The 17,603-nt window shown below is 60.2% G+C and overlaps 3 protein-coding genes across 3 annotated transcripts in view; 1 reads left to right on the top strand and 2 right to left on the bottom strand.

Annotated features, from left to right (window-relative positions):
- The window catches only part of CHLNCDRAFT_142903 (hypothetical protein), a gene marked incomplete at both ends in the record, with an annotated part of 9,764 nt that extends 1,151 nt beyond the window's left edge, over positions 1 to 8,613 (bottom strand). The window contains 25 exons of the mRNA XM_005849474.1: positions 274 to 356; positions 535 to 587; positions 704 to 787; positions 929 to 951; positions 1,035 to 1,195; positions 1,282 to 1,407; positions 1,516 to 1,587; positions 1,722 to 1,992; positions 2,936 to 3,028; positions 3,142 to 3,207; positions 3,308 to 3,394; positions 3,782 to 3,890; positions 3,992 to 4,118; positions 4,219 to 4,297; positions 4,412 to 4,480; positions 4,579 to 4,987; positions 5,096 to 5,220; positions 6,333 to 6,412; positions 6,498 to 6,609; positions 6,704 to 6,858; positions 6,999 to 7,179; positions 7,451 to 7,640; positions 7,725 to 7,881; positions 8,023 to 8,301; positions 8,419 to 8,613. Coding sequence (XP_005849536.1) covers positions 274 to 356; positions 535 to 587; positions 704 to 787; positions 929 to 951; positions 1,035 to 1,195; positions 1,282 to 1,407; positions 1,516 to 1,587; positions 1,722 to 1,992; positions 2,936 to 3,028; positions 3,142 to 3,207; positions 3,308 to 3,394; positions 3,782 to 3,890; positions 3,992 to 4,118; positions 4,219 to 4,297; positions 4,412 to 4,480; positions 4,579 to 4,987; positions 5,096 to 5,220; positions 6,333 to 6,412; positions 6,498 to 6,609; positions 6,704 to 6,858; positions 6,999 to 7,179; positions 7,451 to 7,640; positions 7,725 to 7,881; positions 8,023 to 8,301; positions 8,419 to 8,613 — 3,386 coding nt within the window. The remainder of the gene's footprint in view (positions 1 to 273; positions 357 to 534; positions 588 to 703; positions 788 to 928; positions 952 to 1,034; positions 1,196 to 1,281; positions 1,408 to 1,515; positions 1,588 to 1,721; positions 1,993 to 2,935; positions 3,029 to 3,141; positions 3,208 to 3,307; positions 3,395 to 3,781; positions 3,891 to 3,991; positions 4,119 to 4,218; positions 4,298 to 4,411; positions 4,481 to 4,578; positions 4,988 to 5,095; positions 5,221 to 6,332; positions 6,413 to 6,497; positions 6,610 to 6,703; positions 6,859 to 6,998; positions 7,180 to 7,450; positions 7,641 to 7,724; positions 7,882 to 8,022; positions 8,302 to 8,418) is intronic.
- A 1,238-nt stretch (positions 8,614 to 9,851) lies between these two features.
- On the bottom strand, positions 9,852 to 11,419 carry CHLNCDRAFT_16774 (hypothetical protein; the record flags this gene model as incomplete). Its single annotated transcript, XM_005849473.1, has 7 exons — positions 9,852 to 9,918; positions 10,034 to 10,187; positions 10,289 to 10,439; positions 10,569 to 10,636; positions 10,748 to 10,865; positions 11,012 to 11,198; positions 11,262 to 11,419. Coding segments are annotated over 7 exons (903 nt in total), but the record flags the coding sequence as incomplete, so codon positions are not given.
- A 1,535-nt stretch (positions 11,420 to 12,954) lies between these two features.
- CHLNCDRAFT_50966 (hypothetical protein) lies at positions 12,955 to 15,844 on the top strand (the record flags this gene model as incomplete). The annotated part of the gene is made up of 5 exons (XM_005849739.1): positions 12,955 to 13,042; positions 13,196 to 13,593; positions 13,696 to 13,882; positions 13,992 to 14,108; positions 15,519 to 15,844. The coding sequence occupies 5 exons, from the start codon at positions 12,955 to 12,957 to the stop codon at positions 15,842 to 15,844; spliced, it is 1,116 nt and encodes a 371-aa protein (XP_005849801.1).
- Between the last annotated feature and the right edge of the window lie 1,759 nt (positions 15,845 to 17,603).

Raw genomic sequence — 17,603 nt, 5'->3', positions numbered from 1 at the left:
ACCCACATCCTCCCCCTAATAGGTGGCGGAGCTGTTCACCTTCGAGCACGGGCAGGGCGTGAGGGGCGGGGGACTGGCGAATGGCGGGAGATTCTCCTAGCCCCCAACCACAGCCACCGCACCCCACCCATCGCAAGCAACCCACCTACCCAACCCGCCCACTACCGCACCCGACCATTGGAGCAGCTGGCCAACCGCAGCCCCTGCACCCCACCACCCACCCACTCCAAGCCAGCCAACCCAGCCAACCCACCTACCATCCGCCCGACCCACCTGTCCCGCAGGTCCCCCATCAGCAGCTGCAGGATCTCATACTCGTTCTCCGGGCTGATGATGGTGTCCTGCTCAAAGTTGATCTGTACCCACGGGGCAGCAGGAGGGGGAGGGCCAGGGTCGGCCGCAGCTGCACAACACCACAAGCGCAGCTGAGCCGGCAGGTGCACCCCTTCACAGCCTGACAACCAACCCTGCTGCAGCACGGCGTGCCTGAGCGAGCTGTGCAGGGTCCTGCAGGCGAGCCAGCCGCAGGAAGACCAGCTGCTGCGTGGCAAGGCGGTCCTCGAAGATGGGGAACTCCGCCTTGACGCCTGCCGTAGGGGAGGCACACGGTCAGTGAGCAACACCGCACAGTCACTCGAGTCACTCGCGCAGGACAACCAGGGCGGCAGACGCACGCAGCGCCAGCTGCCATTCACCCACGCACCGAGGCCCAGCTCCTCCAGGATCTCCCGCTTGGTGGTGTACAGCCGGTCGGCAGCCACCAGGCTCGCCGCCATGAACAGGCAGTCTGCAGATCGACAATGCCGCCGGCTTGAGAGGCGCAAAGAAACAGGCACCCCGCTGCACCACAAGAGCGGCTTGCCTGTGGGGTTGCCTGCCTCCATGGTGCCCGTCGCAAGCAGCAGCTCGCCATTTGGGCGGCCATCACACAGCGCCACCTCCTGGCCCGGGCTGCAGGGGGATTGAGAGCAATGCCGCTGGCATGTTGCAGCCGTCACCGTCTGCGCCACCGTCTGCCCCGCACTTGCCTGTACGTCCGCTGCGCCACCACGGTCACCGCCTCACGCTCCAGGTCATAGTCCAACAGGGCGCCGGAGCTGCTGCCAGTGCGGCACAAGCCGCCCACCAGCGGCAGCAGCGCAAAACACTGTGCCTTTGGCAGGTAGGCAGCGTGGGCCAGCACAACCGACATGGCCTGCATTGGGTCCAGGCAAATGGGCAGGCACTCAGTGTGGATCCACAACAGTGGCAGTACATCATGGCTGCACAAATGAAGCACACCTCTAGGAATGCCTGCTCATTATACACCACTGCCGGGTACGCCTCAGGGCCGCCGCTTGTCTGTGCTGCAATGGCTGCAATGTCCTGCCACTCTTGCCGCAGTGCCTGCTCGCGCGTGCGGGCCTCCTGCAAGAAGCAGCAAGCATGGGCATTTTGCAGGTACAGCTGGCACCCTGGATGACGGATAAACTGGTTTCCCACCCCACTTTGTCATGCTTGGCGCTGGCTGCACACCTCGAGCACGGGCGAGCCGCGCAGCAGCTGCTGCCGCTCCTCATCGGGCCAGAGGATGGGTGTCAGCGTGGCCTGTGGCAGCGTCCGTAGGAACGTGCTCCATTCTGAGGATGGTCCCTGCATAATTTGGCGAGGAAACCAGTTGATGGGTCCTGCTGGAAGGAAGCCAGACTGTTGCGCAGGATGCCACGGCCCAGCCCCATCACCTTGGCCCGCTCCTGCATGAGCCACAGCGCCAACCCGACCAGCTCGCTGCGCCCCCGCGCCAGAACCTCCAGCTGTGCGTCCTTGCCAACATCGACGGCCGTGATTGCCAAGGAGCCCGGGACTTGAAGCAGCACTTCGCCCTGCCCCACGTCCCGTGCCGCAACAAAGCCATGCCGCTGCACGCCAGGCTCGCCGTCTAGCACAGCCGGCTCCACCGTCAAGGGGGGCAGTTGCCGCTGCTCGATGCACCAGCGCACCAAGGCATCATAGCTGCCAGTTGTGGCAGCAGGTGCGGGCGAGCTTGCCGCTGCGGACGCCTTTGCGGGGGCGGGGCGCGGGCGGGACGGCTGGCAGCCCAGGCGCCCTCGCCATTGGTGTTTGCTTTTTCGCCGCTGCTGTGAGAGGCGATTGTTGCAGTTTTCCGGCGCGCGGGCGAGTCTCCCAACAGGAGGGGGTTGGGCAAGGGCGAGCAGCATTGGTGCTCTCCGCTGGAGCACCCAACAGGAGAGGGACGGCGGGAGGGAAGGATCGCTGCTGCGAGGGGAAGCCTGGCCGTCTGGGCGAGATCGCGCCAGGCTGGCGGGCCCGCGTGGCGGCGGGGTGAGGGAAGATGGCACGGGGAGGAGGGGAAGGAATAGGGGGAGGGGAGGGTTGGTGTGTGGGACAGCAGCCCTCCTCTTTCAACTCGTTGGCTGGCTCTTCTCCACTAGCGAAGAAACGGTAAGACGAGCGCCGTGTGCGGTTAAATTCTGGGAGAAGCTGGGACAGGACCCTACCTCCCTTCTTCTCAAGGACCCAAATGTGTTTTAAGTGTTTGTTTACAAGATAGATTCTATCTTCGACAAGAGATTGTACGGCGCCGCACACAGCACTGCTCGGCAGCAACGATGGGCAAGTGGTGGGTGAGGGCTGAAAACACATTCGGCGTGATGGCGCATGCAGTGAATTGGCAGGGTGATTAGGCAGGCTTGGGGGAGCTGTGGGTAGAGTGCATTGCAAAAGGTGTTTTTAAGCTTGGCAGCGATAGAAAAGGGTACTTGTTGTGCAATGCAAGGGCAGCATTCGCATAAGGAGGTGTTTTAGCAAAAGTGTTTTAGCGAAAGGGGAGAAATGTAGGTAACAACACTTGGCTGGCGATTCTAGCAGATCATCATCTCGTCGACTGCGGACAGCTTAGAACATGGCCAGCCGCAGACTGCGCACGGCCTGGCACTTGGACTGGCCGGTGAGGCCACGGGTGCTGGTGCCGGCGGTGCAAGCAATGCACTCCGTGCTGCCCTCGGTGCCCTGGTAGTAGTTCACGGGGCTGCATAAGGGAAGAGTTTTGTTTCCGGTGAGTGATGAGCTGATGTACTGTTCTCCCGGCAGGATTCCAGTAACACCGCTCTGTTGCCAGGGCCCTAGAATGGCGCTGCTTACCAAGGGCTGCACAGCTTGTTGCCCTCCTTGTTGCTGTAGTAGCCAATCTTGCATGCTGTGGGGGTCCTGCAAGGCAAGTAACATCAAACGGTTTCATTAATCACTTGCACAAACTGCAGCCATGAGACAATCAACAAGAGTAGGAACACATTGTTGGGCAACTCACTTGGTGGCAAGCAGGGGGCACTGGGAGCCCTTGGGGCACAGGTCGCAGGTGGCCGACTTGGTGGCCTTGGTGTAGTATCCAGCCTTGCTGCACACCAGGAAGCAAGCCCACGGCGTGATTTCATTGGTCTTTTAAGCAATCAGTGCGCTTTGCAAGCCTGGCCATTTGAAGCATGAGCGCACTGGCAGCAAGCTCACCAAGGACTGCAGATGCTGCTGCCCGAAGGAGCATAGTAGCCCTGTGCGCAAACTTTGCACGAGGATGCAGCGCCGGCGGAGTATGTGCCGGCGGGGCAGGTCTGCATAAGTGAAAGGAGTGAGGGAAAGAGTCAATTGCACTGTTGGAGCCTGCTGTGAGAGCGCTCCCCGGCATCAAGGCGCTTTCCACGACAGCAGCCCTCGCTGCAGCCAGCTTGCCTTGCAGGCCTTGGAGCCACGGGTGTTGGCGTACTGGCCGGGTGGGCATTTGTCGCACCAATCGGAGCCCTTCTCATCGCTGAAGTGACCGACGTCGCAGGGAGTGTATGTGATGGCGCCGGTGGTGTTGACGTAGGAGCCAGCAGGGGCCATCACGCAGGCTGTCGCTGCATTATCAGGAAATGGGTGGTAGCCTTTTTGAGTGAGGTGTTGCAGCCAAGCATGAATCACACAGCATGTTGAAAGAGAGCATAGTCAGAAAACTGACCGGAGAATGGGTTGTACCAGCCCTTGGCACACTTGGAGCATGCAATGTTGCCGCTTCCTGGCGCCTCGCTGCCGGCGGCGCACGGGTTGCATGTGTATTTGCCTGCCTGGGACTGGAAGTTGTGGGGCTGCAGCAAAGCAAAATGCAATACCACTGTGTTGATGGCGCCCTTCGATAATAATATATGGGGCATCGGAATGCAGACAGTGGTCGCCGCTGCATCTCACATTGCACTCGGCGCAGGTGTCGTCTAGGGCCTGGGTGAAAACACCATCAACCAAGGGCGGCATGACAGTTCCAGGGCGGCTGCATAGGGATGCGATAAAGGGGCACGCAATGTGAAAAGGAGCACATGCTTGCTTGCAGCCCTGAACAAAGCAACACTGGCCAGCCTGTAGGCATAGGCGACTCTCTGCTCACCACAGGGTGCAGGCGGCATAGTTGCTGGGGCCAGTCTCACGGCCCGCGGGGCAGATCTTGCAGGTGTTCCTGCAGTAGCAACGTAAGCAAGTCAGGCAAATGAAGGGGTGTTCGGAGGTGGAGCAAGCAAATCCTGCAATTAAGTCTGCAGCAGCAGCAGTTCTCACTGGTCGGTATAGGCATCACGATAGCTAGACAGTCCGCTCAGGTGATCAACAGCATCATCAACGTGGTTGACATCGTTGGCATTCTTGCAAGAGGCGCACGCGTCAGGGCCCAGCAGGCCGGCTGCGCTCTCAATGGGCACAGTGCCGGCCTTGCAGGCCAGGCACTTCTGCATGCCGGTGCGGGGCGCGTAGGACTTGCCGGTGCACGGGCTGCATGTCTTGCTGTTGTCCTCGTTGCCAGGGGAAACGACGGGGGTGCGAGGGACGGGACTCAGGGGGTTGGACGGGTCACCATTCCACGAAGAGTAGGTCCCCTTCTCACACGGCACAATCTCAGACTTGGCAAGGCTGGCATGGGTGCCGGTAGGGTCACCACCAGTATCACTGGCGATCTTGCGCTCGCGATAGCCTGGCAAGAGCAAACGTCAGAGGTGCGTTTGTCAACGTAACACCATGGGGCACCAATCAACTGCTCACAACCACAACAGGCCCTGAGAGCTGCCTGGAGGACACCCACCTGCTGGGATCGGCTTGCACTTGTTGTTTTCGGGGCTAGCATCACCCGACCGGTAGTAGCCCGCTGGGCAGGCAGTGCAGGTGCCACCAGCAACCACACCGTCAGCGGCATACGTGCCAGGGCCACTGCAGACAGTGGGCAGCAACAGCGGTGAATCAGTGCTCCAGCAGCAGCAAAGGTGGTGCCCAATAAGAGGATTGGCTCGTGCAGCCCTTTGGGACTAGCTGTGCCAATGGGACTCACCACGCCGTGCATGTTGTGAATCCTGCGTTGGCAATGCTGCCCACTGGGCAGGACACACACTCGCCTGCACCCGGCATAATGGCCCGCTTTTAGAAAGTGTACAGGCACCGTGCTGCTGCCATGATCCAATAGCGTAGGGTTAGCCACATACGTGCATGTGCAACCAACTCACTCAGTCCGGCTTCTGCGGCCACCTGGTTGCCGGTGCATGCATCACACGTCGTCGAGCCAGTGGTGGCAGCAATGGTTCCAGCCAAGCTGCAAGCAAGGTTATGGGTTCATTGAACCGGCAAGAGCACATCAGGTTTGAACCTGGAAAAAGCAGGCCTGTCAATTGCCGACTGTGCCAGAGCGGGTCACTACTCACCAAGCAGTGCAGACGGTCTGGCCAGGTGCGTCACGTGCTGTACCAATAGGGCAGGCCTCACACTTGAATGAGGAGTCATCGTACTCTTGGCCTGCAAGGCGCGGAGGCCATGATGGGTGGGTGCATGCCACAGGCGCAGAAGGCTGCAAGACAAAGGCTCCTAGCATGCAACAAGCGCACCGCCGCCGCAGGTCACATCGATCCAGGGGAGGGTGCAGTAGGCGTCGCCCAGGGCACTCGTGCTATCTGGGCAATACTCCGCCAGGGTTCCAGAACCTGTTGCACGGCAGGTTGCGCAAGTGGTGCAGGAGCTCTTGCCAACGTACGGGTTGTACTGGTCTGCATTTAGGGTGACAGGGGGTTCTTTCAAGTGTCGTTTCATGCTATTCACAGGATCAGGATCTCAAAAAGAACCACACCAAGGGGCTCACCTGCGGGACACTCGACCGCCTGGGCACTTTCGCCACCACCGCAAGAGGAGCCGGCCGGGCTGCATGTAGGGTATTCATTGGACGCTTTCTGGTAAGCATAGTTGACCAGAAGCCACAGTACATCGAAGTATCAAGAGTGCATATCTAGCTTGTATCTCACCAGGCAACACAAGATGACGCTGCGGCATTGACATACGAGCCAGCGGGGCAGTTGACGTCAGCAACGGCAGGCTTCAGCGCGACCTGGCCTCCCTCCACGGTGAACGTGCCGGTTTTCTGTGGAGCAGAATTTCGGGCCCTTGTGTTAGCCGGATGAAATAGATAGCCCCTCAATTGACCAGTGATGACAGCGCTTTCTCACCGTCTGAGCGGTTGTCAGTATTGTGTTGGCTGTGGCGGGGTTGGTGGATGCCGCCCAGAGCACGGCGGTGAGATCATTGGTGTTTTCCCCAGTGAATGTCATGAGGTAGGAGCTGCAAGACAGGCCAAGCACGATGCATTGTCATTGATAAAAAGCTCTTAAGACGCAGAACTGTTGGGTGCAGCAGCAGCAGATGAGACACTCACTCGACAGTCGACCCGGTCTGGGATGGCATCAGCGTGGCGATGGTCGATACGCTCTTGTAGTAGCCGTGGATGGCCAGCGCGTTGTAGTTGTAGGCGGCGGAACCAGGCTCTGAGCAAGCATTCTCTGTCATGGGGAGGATCTCCACAGAGCAGTCCTGCAATGAGAGTGAAGCATGCATCCGGACAGGTCAGGCAGGGAAAGGCTGGGAGCAGCAGGCTTTAATGGCAGCTGTGTTTGGCAGCTTTGTTGTAGGGAAAGAATGTGGTTGCCAGCCAGCAGCCACACCAAACTCACATAGTCGACAAACACAGAGAGGAAGGTCGAGGCTTCTGTCGTCATGAGGCAGCTGCCAAACAGGGCAGGGTTGTACGACGCATATGGGGCGGTCAGACCGCTCTTGAGGTTTGCCACAGCAGCAGTGGTCAGCCCGAGCACGGCCCAGCCTGCATAGAGGAAGGCCCTTTTGAAGAGTGAACTGCAAGTGCCAGAGGCAGGTTGGGTGGTGGGGGACCCTGCAGCAGTTACCTGGCGAAACATCATCGAGACCCGAATCAATGCAAGCAACCCCCTTGGTTCCTGCCGCACACGTGGGCACCCCCTTGATGCCACCGCAGGCGGGGGGGGTTGCGGGGTACCAAGAACAAGAAGCCCGCAGGCTTCGGGAAGGGGGCGGCAGGAGGGGGTGGTCAGCACGAGAAGGTGAAAGATACTTTGTTTTGAGGACAGGTTGGACATCCTCAGCTCACCACTCGGTGCAGGTGCCCGCAGTGGCGGCAGAGTAGCTGCCGGCGGGGCAAGGGAGGCAGTCTGAGTTGCCGCCCTGGGCGTAGGTGCCGGCGGCGCAGTTACCGCAGCTGGACTGGCCGACCTGGCCGGCAGTGGACTGGCCGGCTGGGCAGGGGGTGCAGCCATCGCCGTTGCCGTTGCCGTAGGTACCTGCAGCCACGCAATCAATTAATTAGAAACCAGTGGAGCAGGTGGGAACTCCAATGCAGTTCCTAAGACCGCCAGGGCACTCACCAGCGGGGCACTTGGCGCAGACCTTCATGCCGCTGATCTGGGCGCCGTAGGTGCCGGCAGGGCAATCGGTGGTGAGGTCCAGGCGGCAGTTGTCGGCGGTGGCAAATGTGCCGCCAGACGCCGCACAGGTTGAAACGCCGGCGGCCGCAACCGTACTCTGCAGTAGCAGGCAAGGGTCACAACCGGCAAAATGATGTTTTGAAAATGATGTTATATGCCAGCCTGTGTTCAATTTGCCCTTCCTGCTTGCCCTCAGCAGCCTAGCACATGATGTACCTCTAAGATGCTCCCCACGCACCTCCACAATGGCATAGGTGATGACCACAGCATTGGTACCGGTCTTTGTGAGGGTGACAAGGCCAGCGGCCAGGGCGACAGTTGTGACATCGGCGGTGTTGACAGTAGTACCATAGATGGCCTTGTTGACGGCCGCCACGAGAGCAACAGCTTGGTCAGCGTCCGTTGCGGTGGCAGCCGCAGTGGGGCACTCCTTCAGCTGAGTGTAGGTGGCGCTTGGATTGGAGCTCCACAGGCTGGGCACAAAGCTGCCTTCGTCGGCCAGCGGGGTCAGGGTCACCTGCAGCAAGTAAGGGCAGATAGTCACATGTGTCAGTCATACAACCAATGACCTACAGCTCTCTCAAGGCGCAAGTTAGTCTGCCAAGAGGCTGCACATTTGTCACCCCGGGCACACCTGGCAGGTTGTATCAACGGTTGCAAGGGTGAGGGTCATGGAACTGAGGCACTTGGCCAAGTTGTGGTCCAGAACGGAGGATGTCATGAGGTTGAGCTTGAGTGTGCCTGGATTTGTGCAGGCAGCAGCGTTGGCGTAGGCGGCCAGCCCCAGCAGCGCCAGGGCCAGCACCGCCGCGCGGTGAGGCAGGGTCATGGAGGAGGCGGGGGAGGCTCAACGGCCTGCAGCAGGGGGCGAGGGGAGGCAGATGGGTGAGAGGAGGAACGAGAGGACCGGTGGCTGCCCCGGACATGACGCGACGCATGGTGTCCGGCACAAGGCAGCGGCCCCGCACGCGTGCAGTTGCTGCGCAGCAATGCAAGGGCGGGTAGCGGGGCCCTGAACGCACCTGAGGGAGGGTGGGGCAGGTTGGGCGAGGTGGTGTGTCGGTCGCGGGGCCACAGCACCGGGTGGTGTGGCGGGGGATCGGGGTGGAGGGCGTGTCTTGTTGGGGAAGAAGCAGGAGTGTAGAATGGGAAATGCGGGCGGAGGAGGCGGCTTTTATCGTGGGGAATTTGGCTGCGGACGCCGGATGGGCCGGTTGGCGGATGAAACGCCCGCGGCTCTGCACCCGACCGCTGGCGTCTATTCTGCCTGAAATATGCTCCGACGTCGATTTATGGCCAGCGGGAGGCGAACCGGGGCCTCTGTCTTGAGTGCCTCCTCCGGCCCTCAGACCGGGGGCATCGTCCGACGGTCACCCGGCCGGCCATGGACACCGGAGACACCACACGACGAATGACACTCAGTGTGTCATGTCGCAGCCCAGAGAAAACTGCTGCTGTAAGACTTGGCCAAGCAGCTCACACTTGTGTGGGTGCACTTGATGGCAGGATTTGGCCAGGCACCTCAACATGCAGGGCCGGCCCAGGAATGCCTGCTGGTCAACGGCCGCCTCGTGATGCTCTATGTAGGGCCCCAATCTGCTGTCTACAGTAAACTATGTTGGCAGGAGGCTAGCACTGCCACCAGCCGCCGCCCCACGCTGCTATCCAATTGTGTGTGCAGATTCACTATGCTGAACACGTCGAAAATTATAGAGGGAGATAATTAGGATCAACATGCAGAGCATGCCATCCCAGGCAGGCCAGAATACATGCCTCAAAGCAGCCATCCTCTCAATCCGGCCCAGCATCTCCAGGTCCTGCACTGCATTCGACATGTTGATGGCTCAACAAACTCCGCTCTTGCTGCTCGTCTTGCGGGAGGTCGTGCCGCTGCAGCATCTGCAGCATGGCCACCTTGAGCTCGTCCACGCCCGCCCCGCTGGTGCTGCTCACGCGCAGCGCGCCCGGCAGCGCCGCGGCAAACTGCACCGCGCCGGCAACCGCCTGCTGCTGCTGAGGCTGGTGCTGCATCGACCGCTGCCTGTCAGCCTCGTCAAACTCCTCCTCCAACAGGTCCGCCTTGGACAGCACGTCCACCCAGGGCTTGCCTACAAACCGCGCCCGCAGCTCCTCCCTGTACATGGCACATTAACAGTGGCAACCAAGATGTCAGGAGCGGCTGGTGGAGATACTGCATCTGCACAGTTACAAAGCGTGGCTCCGACACGCACCCACACATCCACCCACACCTGATGTGCCACTGATCAACGACCGCGGTGCCGCACTCGCCGGTCAGGTCGGCCACAAAGAGCACAGCGGTGGGCAGGTGCTGCAGGCATGCCAGCGTCAGCCGCTCCATGGCGTTGCGATCCTCCTCGGCGCGGTTCAGCAGGCCGGGGGTGTCTGCAGGGGCAGGGAAAGCAGGCAAGGAAAGGTGCCGCGGTGACAGCCTCACATCATTGCTCCACCCCACCCCACCCACCACCCCCGCCAACACCGCCCACCTGTGATCTGGTGGCGGCGGCCCAACACGAAAAAGTGGCCCATCTTGATGCTGCGCGTGGTGAAGGGGTAGTTCTGCACCTCGGGCAGCCCGCTGGACAGCAGCTGCACCAGCGACGACTTGCCCACGTTGGGCGCGCCCACCAGCGCCACCTGCCGTTGCGGGCAGGGCGGCGGGGATGGAAAGTGGGCAAGGCAGCTTGGTTGGGGAATGGTATGAGTAGAAGGCTGAATCGTGGACAGGGCACTACCGCAGCTGTTCCCCGCTCGCAGCCCACTCACCGTGGGCACTTCTGGCTCCACCACCGGCAGACGCCGCAGGCTCTTGGCAACATCTTTGAGCTCGTCAACTGCAGGCGGAATACCAGGAGAGTGGGTTGCAAGGTGTGCTGGCACAAGGCTGCTCCTGGCAGCGCATTCCAAGGCAGAACCCTGTGTTAACTGTTCCACCCAGCCCCCACCTGCATAGCTTCCGCGGCTGAACACAGCCTGCAGGCGCTCAAAGCCCTCCTCCTGCAGCGCCACCGCATCCTTCTTGTTGACGGCACGGGAAGCGCGCGTCGCGTACGCCTTGCCCACCTGCATGGCCCAGCGAGAATGCTGACGGTGATGCCAAGCGGCAGGTTGTGACGGCCATTAGCAGCATCGTCACCAGGTCAACCCAGCATTGACACTCCCGCTCAACTGCCTCCTACCCAGCTGCCCCCCACGCCCGTGCAGCGCACCTCCACGGTGGATCGCCGCAGCGCTTCCACCCTCGCCAGCACGCGCTCGTAGGTGCCGGGCCCCACCGTCAGCTCCAGCAGAGCACGTTCAAAGGGGTGAAGGCGGGCGGGCTGCGGGAAGCCCTTGATGTAGGTGCCTAGAGGAACGCACAGCTCCTTCATGAGCGTGTCCAGAGCCCGCGCAGCCCTGCAGAAGTAGGGGTGGAAGAGCAGGGCGGCTGTCGCTCAACCTTGCTGAGGGCACTGCCACATGCATTGCATGCTCAAGCCCAGCATAGCGCGCCTGTTCTTGGCCTTTTGCGCCTCATTCTTCAGCTTCTTGTTGTACGGCACGCGTGCGGCGCGGCGCACGGCCGAGTCGAGCAGCTCCTTGCTGGGCGCAACCATGGGCAGCCGTTGAAAGGCGCCCGTGCTGCTGGCCCCGGCCGCCTCTGTCCCAAGCTTGCGGGGTAGGCTCACTTGGGGGTCGTCTCCGTCAAAGGTCGCTGGGTCTGCTTGGGCAGCAGCGGCGGCAGCGGCGGCGGCGCCCGCTGGCCCGCCGCCATTCTGCCCTGCTGCGCTGCTGGCTGCTGCCGCGCAACACTGCCGTGTTTGCTGCAGGGGCAGCACGCTGCACCGCTGGGCGGCCCGCACGCGCTGCAACAGCTTGCCCAGCAGTATGCGCGGAGGCCTGCAGCAGGCCGCCATTTCCAGTGGATATGCAGATGACACGAGACAACTCCTATTGATTCGATGAGAGGCCGTGGGCTTGGTGAAGGTTGTTCCGCCTGCACTCTGGCTGGCGCAACACAGCGACAGAAATGTGGCAGATCGGCGGACGAAGAGGTCTACACAGAAACAGGCGCACGGAAAAACGCGCCCATTACAATGCATGCAGCAGGTAGATCTGATCTATGTCCATGCCGCCGCCGCTGCCGATGCCTGCCTGAGCGGCACGCAGCCTTTGCATCATGAGTGCCAGGCGTTACCATGCCTCAGCAAGCCGCCTAAGTGAGGAAATGGCATGGCCAAGGTCCCGCTTAAGGCTGCAAGAATCAACAGAGCGGCTGCCGACGCAAGGCAACGAGGTGCCTCCCACCATCTGCTCACTTGTGAAACCAAAGTCAGTCTCTGGCTTGCCTACTGATCAAATTAAGAGGAGCACTGCTGCCACCAAACCTGAGCTAATGCTAAGCCTTGCGCCGGCTGCACCCGTGAACCGCACCCCTGCTGCCGTTGGCATCCCAGCTTCCCCAGGACTCCACCAGCTTGTTGCACCTTCTGCCCTGAGCACAGATCTATCAGACACCTCCCTGCGCGCCACACCTGAGCTGCAGCTGGGCACAGCCGCTGGGACGGGAGGGCGGAGCACTCTGGAGGCGCTGGCGGCATGTGTGGTTGACACCACGGCTGGCCATGGCGAGGGATGAGCTTATTCAATGCATTGGAGCTTGCCAGGAAGCAGCTCTTTTTGTTGGGTCGCACAAACTTGGGTCACTTACAAGTGCACCTTGCCGGAGCCAACCTGATAATTCGCACTCCCCTGCTAGCTTGATGAACACAATACGAGTGTTCACAGTGCCGTCATTGCGCCATCTGGTCGCCTGTCCTCCTCTCTCGTTGGCACCTTGCCCTGGTGGACGCGTCCGTCCGGAGCTCCGGGGCCAACCATGGTGGCCACGGCCATCTATCATTCACGTTTCCAGGCGTTTGAATCGATTTACAGGACGCCTACGCAAAACTGTTAAGCCACCGAGAGCAGCGGATGCGCGATACCCACACCGGCGAGACGCCGACAATACGCTGCCATGCCAACCCCAACACTCGCGTGCTGCACGGCAGAGTGTTGCTACACGCATGAGTAGAACAGGCAAGCGCACTCGGGCTGGCCTGCGCCCCTTACACGACGCATTCCCAAACCCCTCGCGGCTGCCCTGCGCGCAGCAATTGACTTGTTATTTAGCATGCACACGAGCTCAAGATGGCGTCTTGCCCTCCTGGCCCTGTTGCTGGCCCTGCCGAACTGCACGGCCACCTGCACGGCCACAGCAGGTGAGAGCTCCCCAAAGCCCGAACAAAGGTCTGCAAATCGAGCCAAGGCTCAACCCGGGTGGGGGTGTATGGTAGGAGCCACCGACGCCACCCGCCCGGGACCTGCGGTAGCAGTGCTACAACTGCGGCCTTCCATCTATTCCCTCTCTGCAGGGTACATCACGCTGGACCTACTGTCCACAAATAGCACCGCATGCGACACCAACCTGCACGCCCTCTGCCTCGCCAGCTTTCAGGCCAGCATTGATGCTGACTGCAAGGTGGCGCTGACGCCGCTTAACGGCAGCGGGGTCTACGTGCCGGGCATCTGGTCCACAAATGCTGCGGGCACCTACAAGCGGCCAGTGCAGTGCCCCACGTCGGCATCGGCACCGGTGGACCCCGGCTCGCTCACGCCGTCAGCATTAAAGAGCGCCTTCCAGACCGCGCTGGAGCGGCATGTGTACGGCGCAGCTTTTGTGCTGGGCATTAGCCAAGTGACATGGACGAATGGCACCGTCACGGTCGCCACCGTGGCAGGCAGCTGCACGCTCAAGTATGCCATCACCAAGGTTTGTGCAGTGGGTGGGGCAGCGGCCCCGGCAATTCATCTCCAGATTCATTGGCATGGTGAACCCTGAAGCGCCGCCAGCCCCTCCCCCGCCCGCCTGCAGTTATCGGCGGTCGACAACAGCATTACAGCCATGATTGGTAGCGATGCCGAGCCTGCAGTGTGTGCAATAGATGGCACCGTGTCAAACGGCGCCGAATGCCAACTGGCGCTGATAGACGACTGCCCGCCCGGCACGCGGCCGGTGGAGCTGCCGAGCGGCGGCAAGGCCTGTGCCCGGTGCCGTGCAGGTGAGTAGTCTGCCAGCAGGCTAATGAGAACCCCGAAGTGCCAAGTGAACCACCAGGCATGTGCTGGACCATCAGGTCGGTGGCTGCTGGCTACTTTGGTGACATGCAGGGACATACTCTGTTGATGGCAAGGCCTGCACAGCCTGCGCCGCGGGCAAGTTTGTTGGGAGTGTGGGAGCATCAGTCTGCACTTCACCGTGTGCGGCAGGGAGCTACGCGTCCGGAGGTGAGGGCTGCATGGCGCTGCCCTGGACCCATTCAGAGGGCGCTGTGCAGTGTGGAGAAGCACGTACGAGCTATTTGACAAAACCGCTCCTTTGGCCATTATGCGTGTTGCAGGCTACTCTGAATGCCTGCCATGCAATCCAGGAACATACCAGAGCAGCACTGGGAAAGCCACATGCAACGCATGGTGAGCTGGTTGCATAGGTATGCTTAGCAGCAAGCAACTGCTTTGTTCATGCAATGTGAGGGCAACAAGCATCACAGCAGCTTCTGTGCTGGCATCAACAGTTGACTGACAGCTATGCGGTATCTGCTGCCTCCTGCAGTCCATACCGCTCCTATGCAAGGCTGCCAGGCGCAACACTATGTGTGCGCTGCATGGCAGGCATCGCTGTGTGTGTAGCCGGCACTTTCAACGGCACCGAGTGCAGCGACGATTTCGAGGCGCCAACACCGGGCACGTGGCAGCTGACAGGCTGCTGGGATCCCTGCTTGTACGCACAGCAAGCATGCACCACCCTGATTTGAGTTGGAGGCTTTCTCCACCCCGCCACTGCAGGCTACCATGTACTGTCCATTGAGACTCCATCTACACTGAAGACGTTAGCATGCAACCTGCCAGCTGACCTCAGCTTTGGCAACCCACCGCTCTTTGGACAGTGCACGCTGTCATCAAGCCCAACCACCTACCTGAGTGTTTACGTGGATCAGTACTGCGGTGTTCAGATCTGGCCGATCCGCGACACTCCATGTTCGGAGCCCAGTGCAGCGTACTGGAGCAGCATGAAGTTGAAAGCACACTACATCGCGCCGGACCGCATTGCCACAAGCCTTGCCACGCCCACCAGCTCATACTTGCTGACACTTGCAAAAGCATCGAGCACCACCCTGACGCTCAGCTACTGGCCGGCAACCACAAACACGTCGGTGGCTGGCACCGTGGCTGTCTCTCAAGAGAAGGCAAGCTTGGAGTATGGCCTATGCTGTCTGGATGTCTTTGTGCAGCATGCCCCCTTTCTTCCTGCGGCCAAAGCACTGAGCGCATGCGTGTCTGCAGATGTGCTCGGGCACCATTGAAGTCGTGGGAAATCAAGTGGGCGGTGTGCCCGCCACACCAGCACCATGCCCTGCTGGCTCCTATGATGCGGCCGACGCTGTGGATGGCTGCCGCCCGTGGTGAGAGCTTTTGCACTGCTTGCAGGCAGTCTTGATTCATGGCTCAGCTGGCTCCAATGCTCACTGAACCTCAGTGCCTGTTCCACCGTGCAGCCCCGTTGGTGCAACCTGCAACGGCACGTCCGCCACACTGTGCAGCATAGGTGGGGCTGCTTGTTGGATGGATTGCAGACTGGCAGGGCACGGTGACCCGCCGCCAAAGTGCTGCTGTTGTCTTGCTCCCTCGTGCATGCAGACTCCTTCCAGCCCTTCCTTGGGCAGGCCCAGAATGCTTGTCAGATGTGCAATGCAAGCACAGACCCGCGGTACACATCTGAAGTAGGGGCCGACTACTGCACAGTGCCCTACATCGACTCTGTATGCACAGATGGTGCGTTACGACAGGACTGTGCAGCAGGCTGCACAAGGCAGGGCAAACTGTTTGACCGCCCACTGTTCCACCAAGAGGCGTGGTTCATGGGTGCAGGGCACGAATACAATGCTGAGACCACCACCTGCGATGAGTGTCCTGCGGGCACAGAGCGCAAAGTGGGGCGTGAGGATTTTTGTGTTCCCTGGTGAGATGCTCGAGTTGCTTACGACTGAACTCTTTTGCTGCAGCAGAGGAAGCCTTACTCTGAGCCGCATTCCATCCACACAATGCATCCTGCAGCTTGCCAGGCTACTATTCATCTGCTTCGGCTACCAACTGCACAATCTGCCCTCGCAATCAGTTTTCACCAGTGTATGGGCTGGCTCAGCGTAGTACTGGGGCGCAGAAGTGCCTGTACTGCCCCACGGGCAGCGCGGCGACCGTTGGCGAGCTTGTGGGTCAGGAAGGGTCCACCTCCTGCAGCCCCTGTGACCCTGGCACCTATGCCACCATTGAAGAGGGCCAAAGCTACCATACTTGCGTACCGTGCCCAGATGGCTACTACCGTAGCGGGGATGCTTCCATCGGCAACAATGCGTGCCGGCCCATCCCAGCAGGTGTGATCCTGCCAGCTGTTTGCTCCGACCTGCTTGTTGCCACCAATACGTGCTGTGGCCGCTCTGCCATGTGCTGCTCTAGACAAACAATCTGCACCAATCATTCTCTCAGGTTACAAGGAGGTGAACCGCACAACCACCACATACGACCGGGCACAGATTCAAGTGTGCAGGTGAATAAATTGCCATCAGTGGGTGCCACTCGTGCCCCAACTCTCTCTGCTGCTGCCGAAAAACCTGCAGTTGCTCAGCCTGATTGTTTGCCCTGCCCGCCCCCATCGAGTTCAGCAAGGGAGAGGTTTCTTACTGGCTGGGCTCAACTCGCCATCCCTCCAACCCACAAACGTGCCAGCCTTGCCTGGGTGACAACAAGTATGCGCCACGCACTGGTGAGCGCAGTGTCTTGTTGTTAAACAGATGCGCTGCGGATAGAAGTGCTGCTCTCCTCACATTTGCATTCCTGCTTTGCAGGCATGTCCAGTTGCCAGCCGTGCAAAGCAGGGACGGCTCCAACGCAAAGCTCTTCCGCTCTACCTGGGAACGACAAGTGCGATCCCTGTGTGGACAACACCTACAGGCCTTTTAGCAGCACAAGGTGGGGAAGTCGACAGCACCAGCTTCGTTTGTCATCTGTCCAAGGTCTCATGTGTCCCATGCCGTGTGTGTGGAAATGCACACGACCTTTCCATGCCCACGTGTTGCAGCTCAGCATGCCTCATCTGCAACGCGGGCCGCGAGGTTACAAGTGGGAACACAGCCTGCACCCCATGGTAAGAAGGGCTCTGTCCGTGTGGCTTTCATTTTTGATCATTTTTCATTTGACCGAGCTCTGGTCAAATAAATTCAACTGTTTTTGTGATGGTTTGCAGCATCACGGGGCACTACATGCCTGACAACAACAATGGCACAAACACCACGCTGCCAGCACTCAGTGGGACATGCCTGCCTTGCGAGGTGCGTTGCATCACAACTTTGCAAAATACTAGGCCAGAGGGCTTGGTTTTGTTTTCCAGTTGCAGGCGTTGTGTCATTGCTCATTGGTTTTGTGCCATCCTGCAGATCAACTCCTTTCAGAACCAAACCGGTCAGACTCGGTGCATCTTGTGTCCGGCGGGCACTAGCACATCCGAGACTGGCAACGCTGCTTGTCAACCCTGCGCGCACGGCTATTACTCACCCAACGCAGGTGAAGCCACTGTGCATACATGAGCTTCTGGCCAGCAGCGAGTCTGTGCAAATTGGGTTGCGCTGACATTTCAAATTGTTGTGTGGCCCTTTGCAGCCACATCATGTGTCGCCTCACCCGGGGGCGCATTTGTAAATACGACGGGGGCCAAAACATACAGCCTAT

The sequence above is a fragment of the Chlorella variabilis genome (genome assembly GCF_000147415.1).
Source record: "Chlorella variabilis unplaced genomic scaffold CHLNCscaffold_5, whole genome shotgun sequence".
Classification (NCBI taxonomy): Eukaryota; Viridiplantae; Chlorophyta; class Trebouxiophyceae; order Chlorellales; family Chlorellaceae; genus Chlorella; species Chlorella variabilis.
This window is presented reverse-complemented; position numbering and strand designations above follow the sequence as displayed.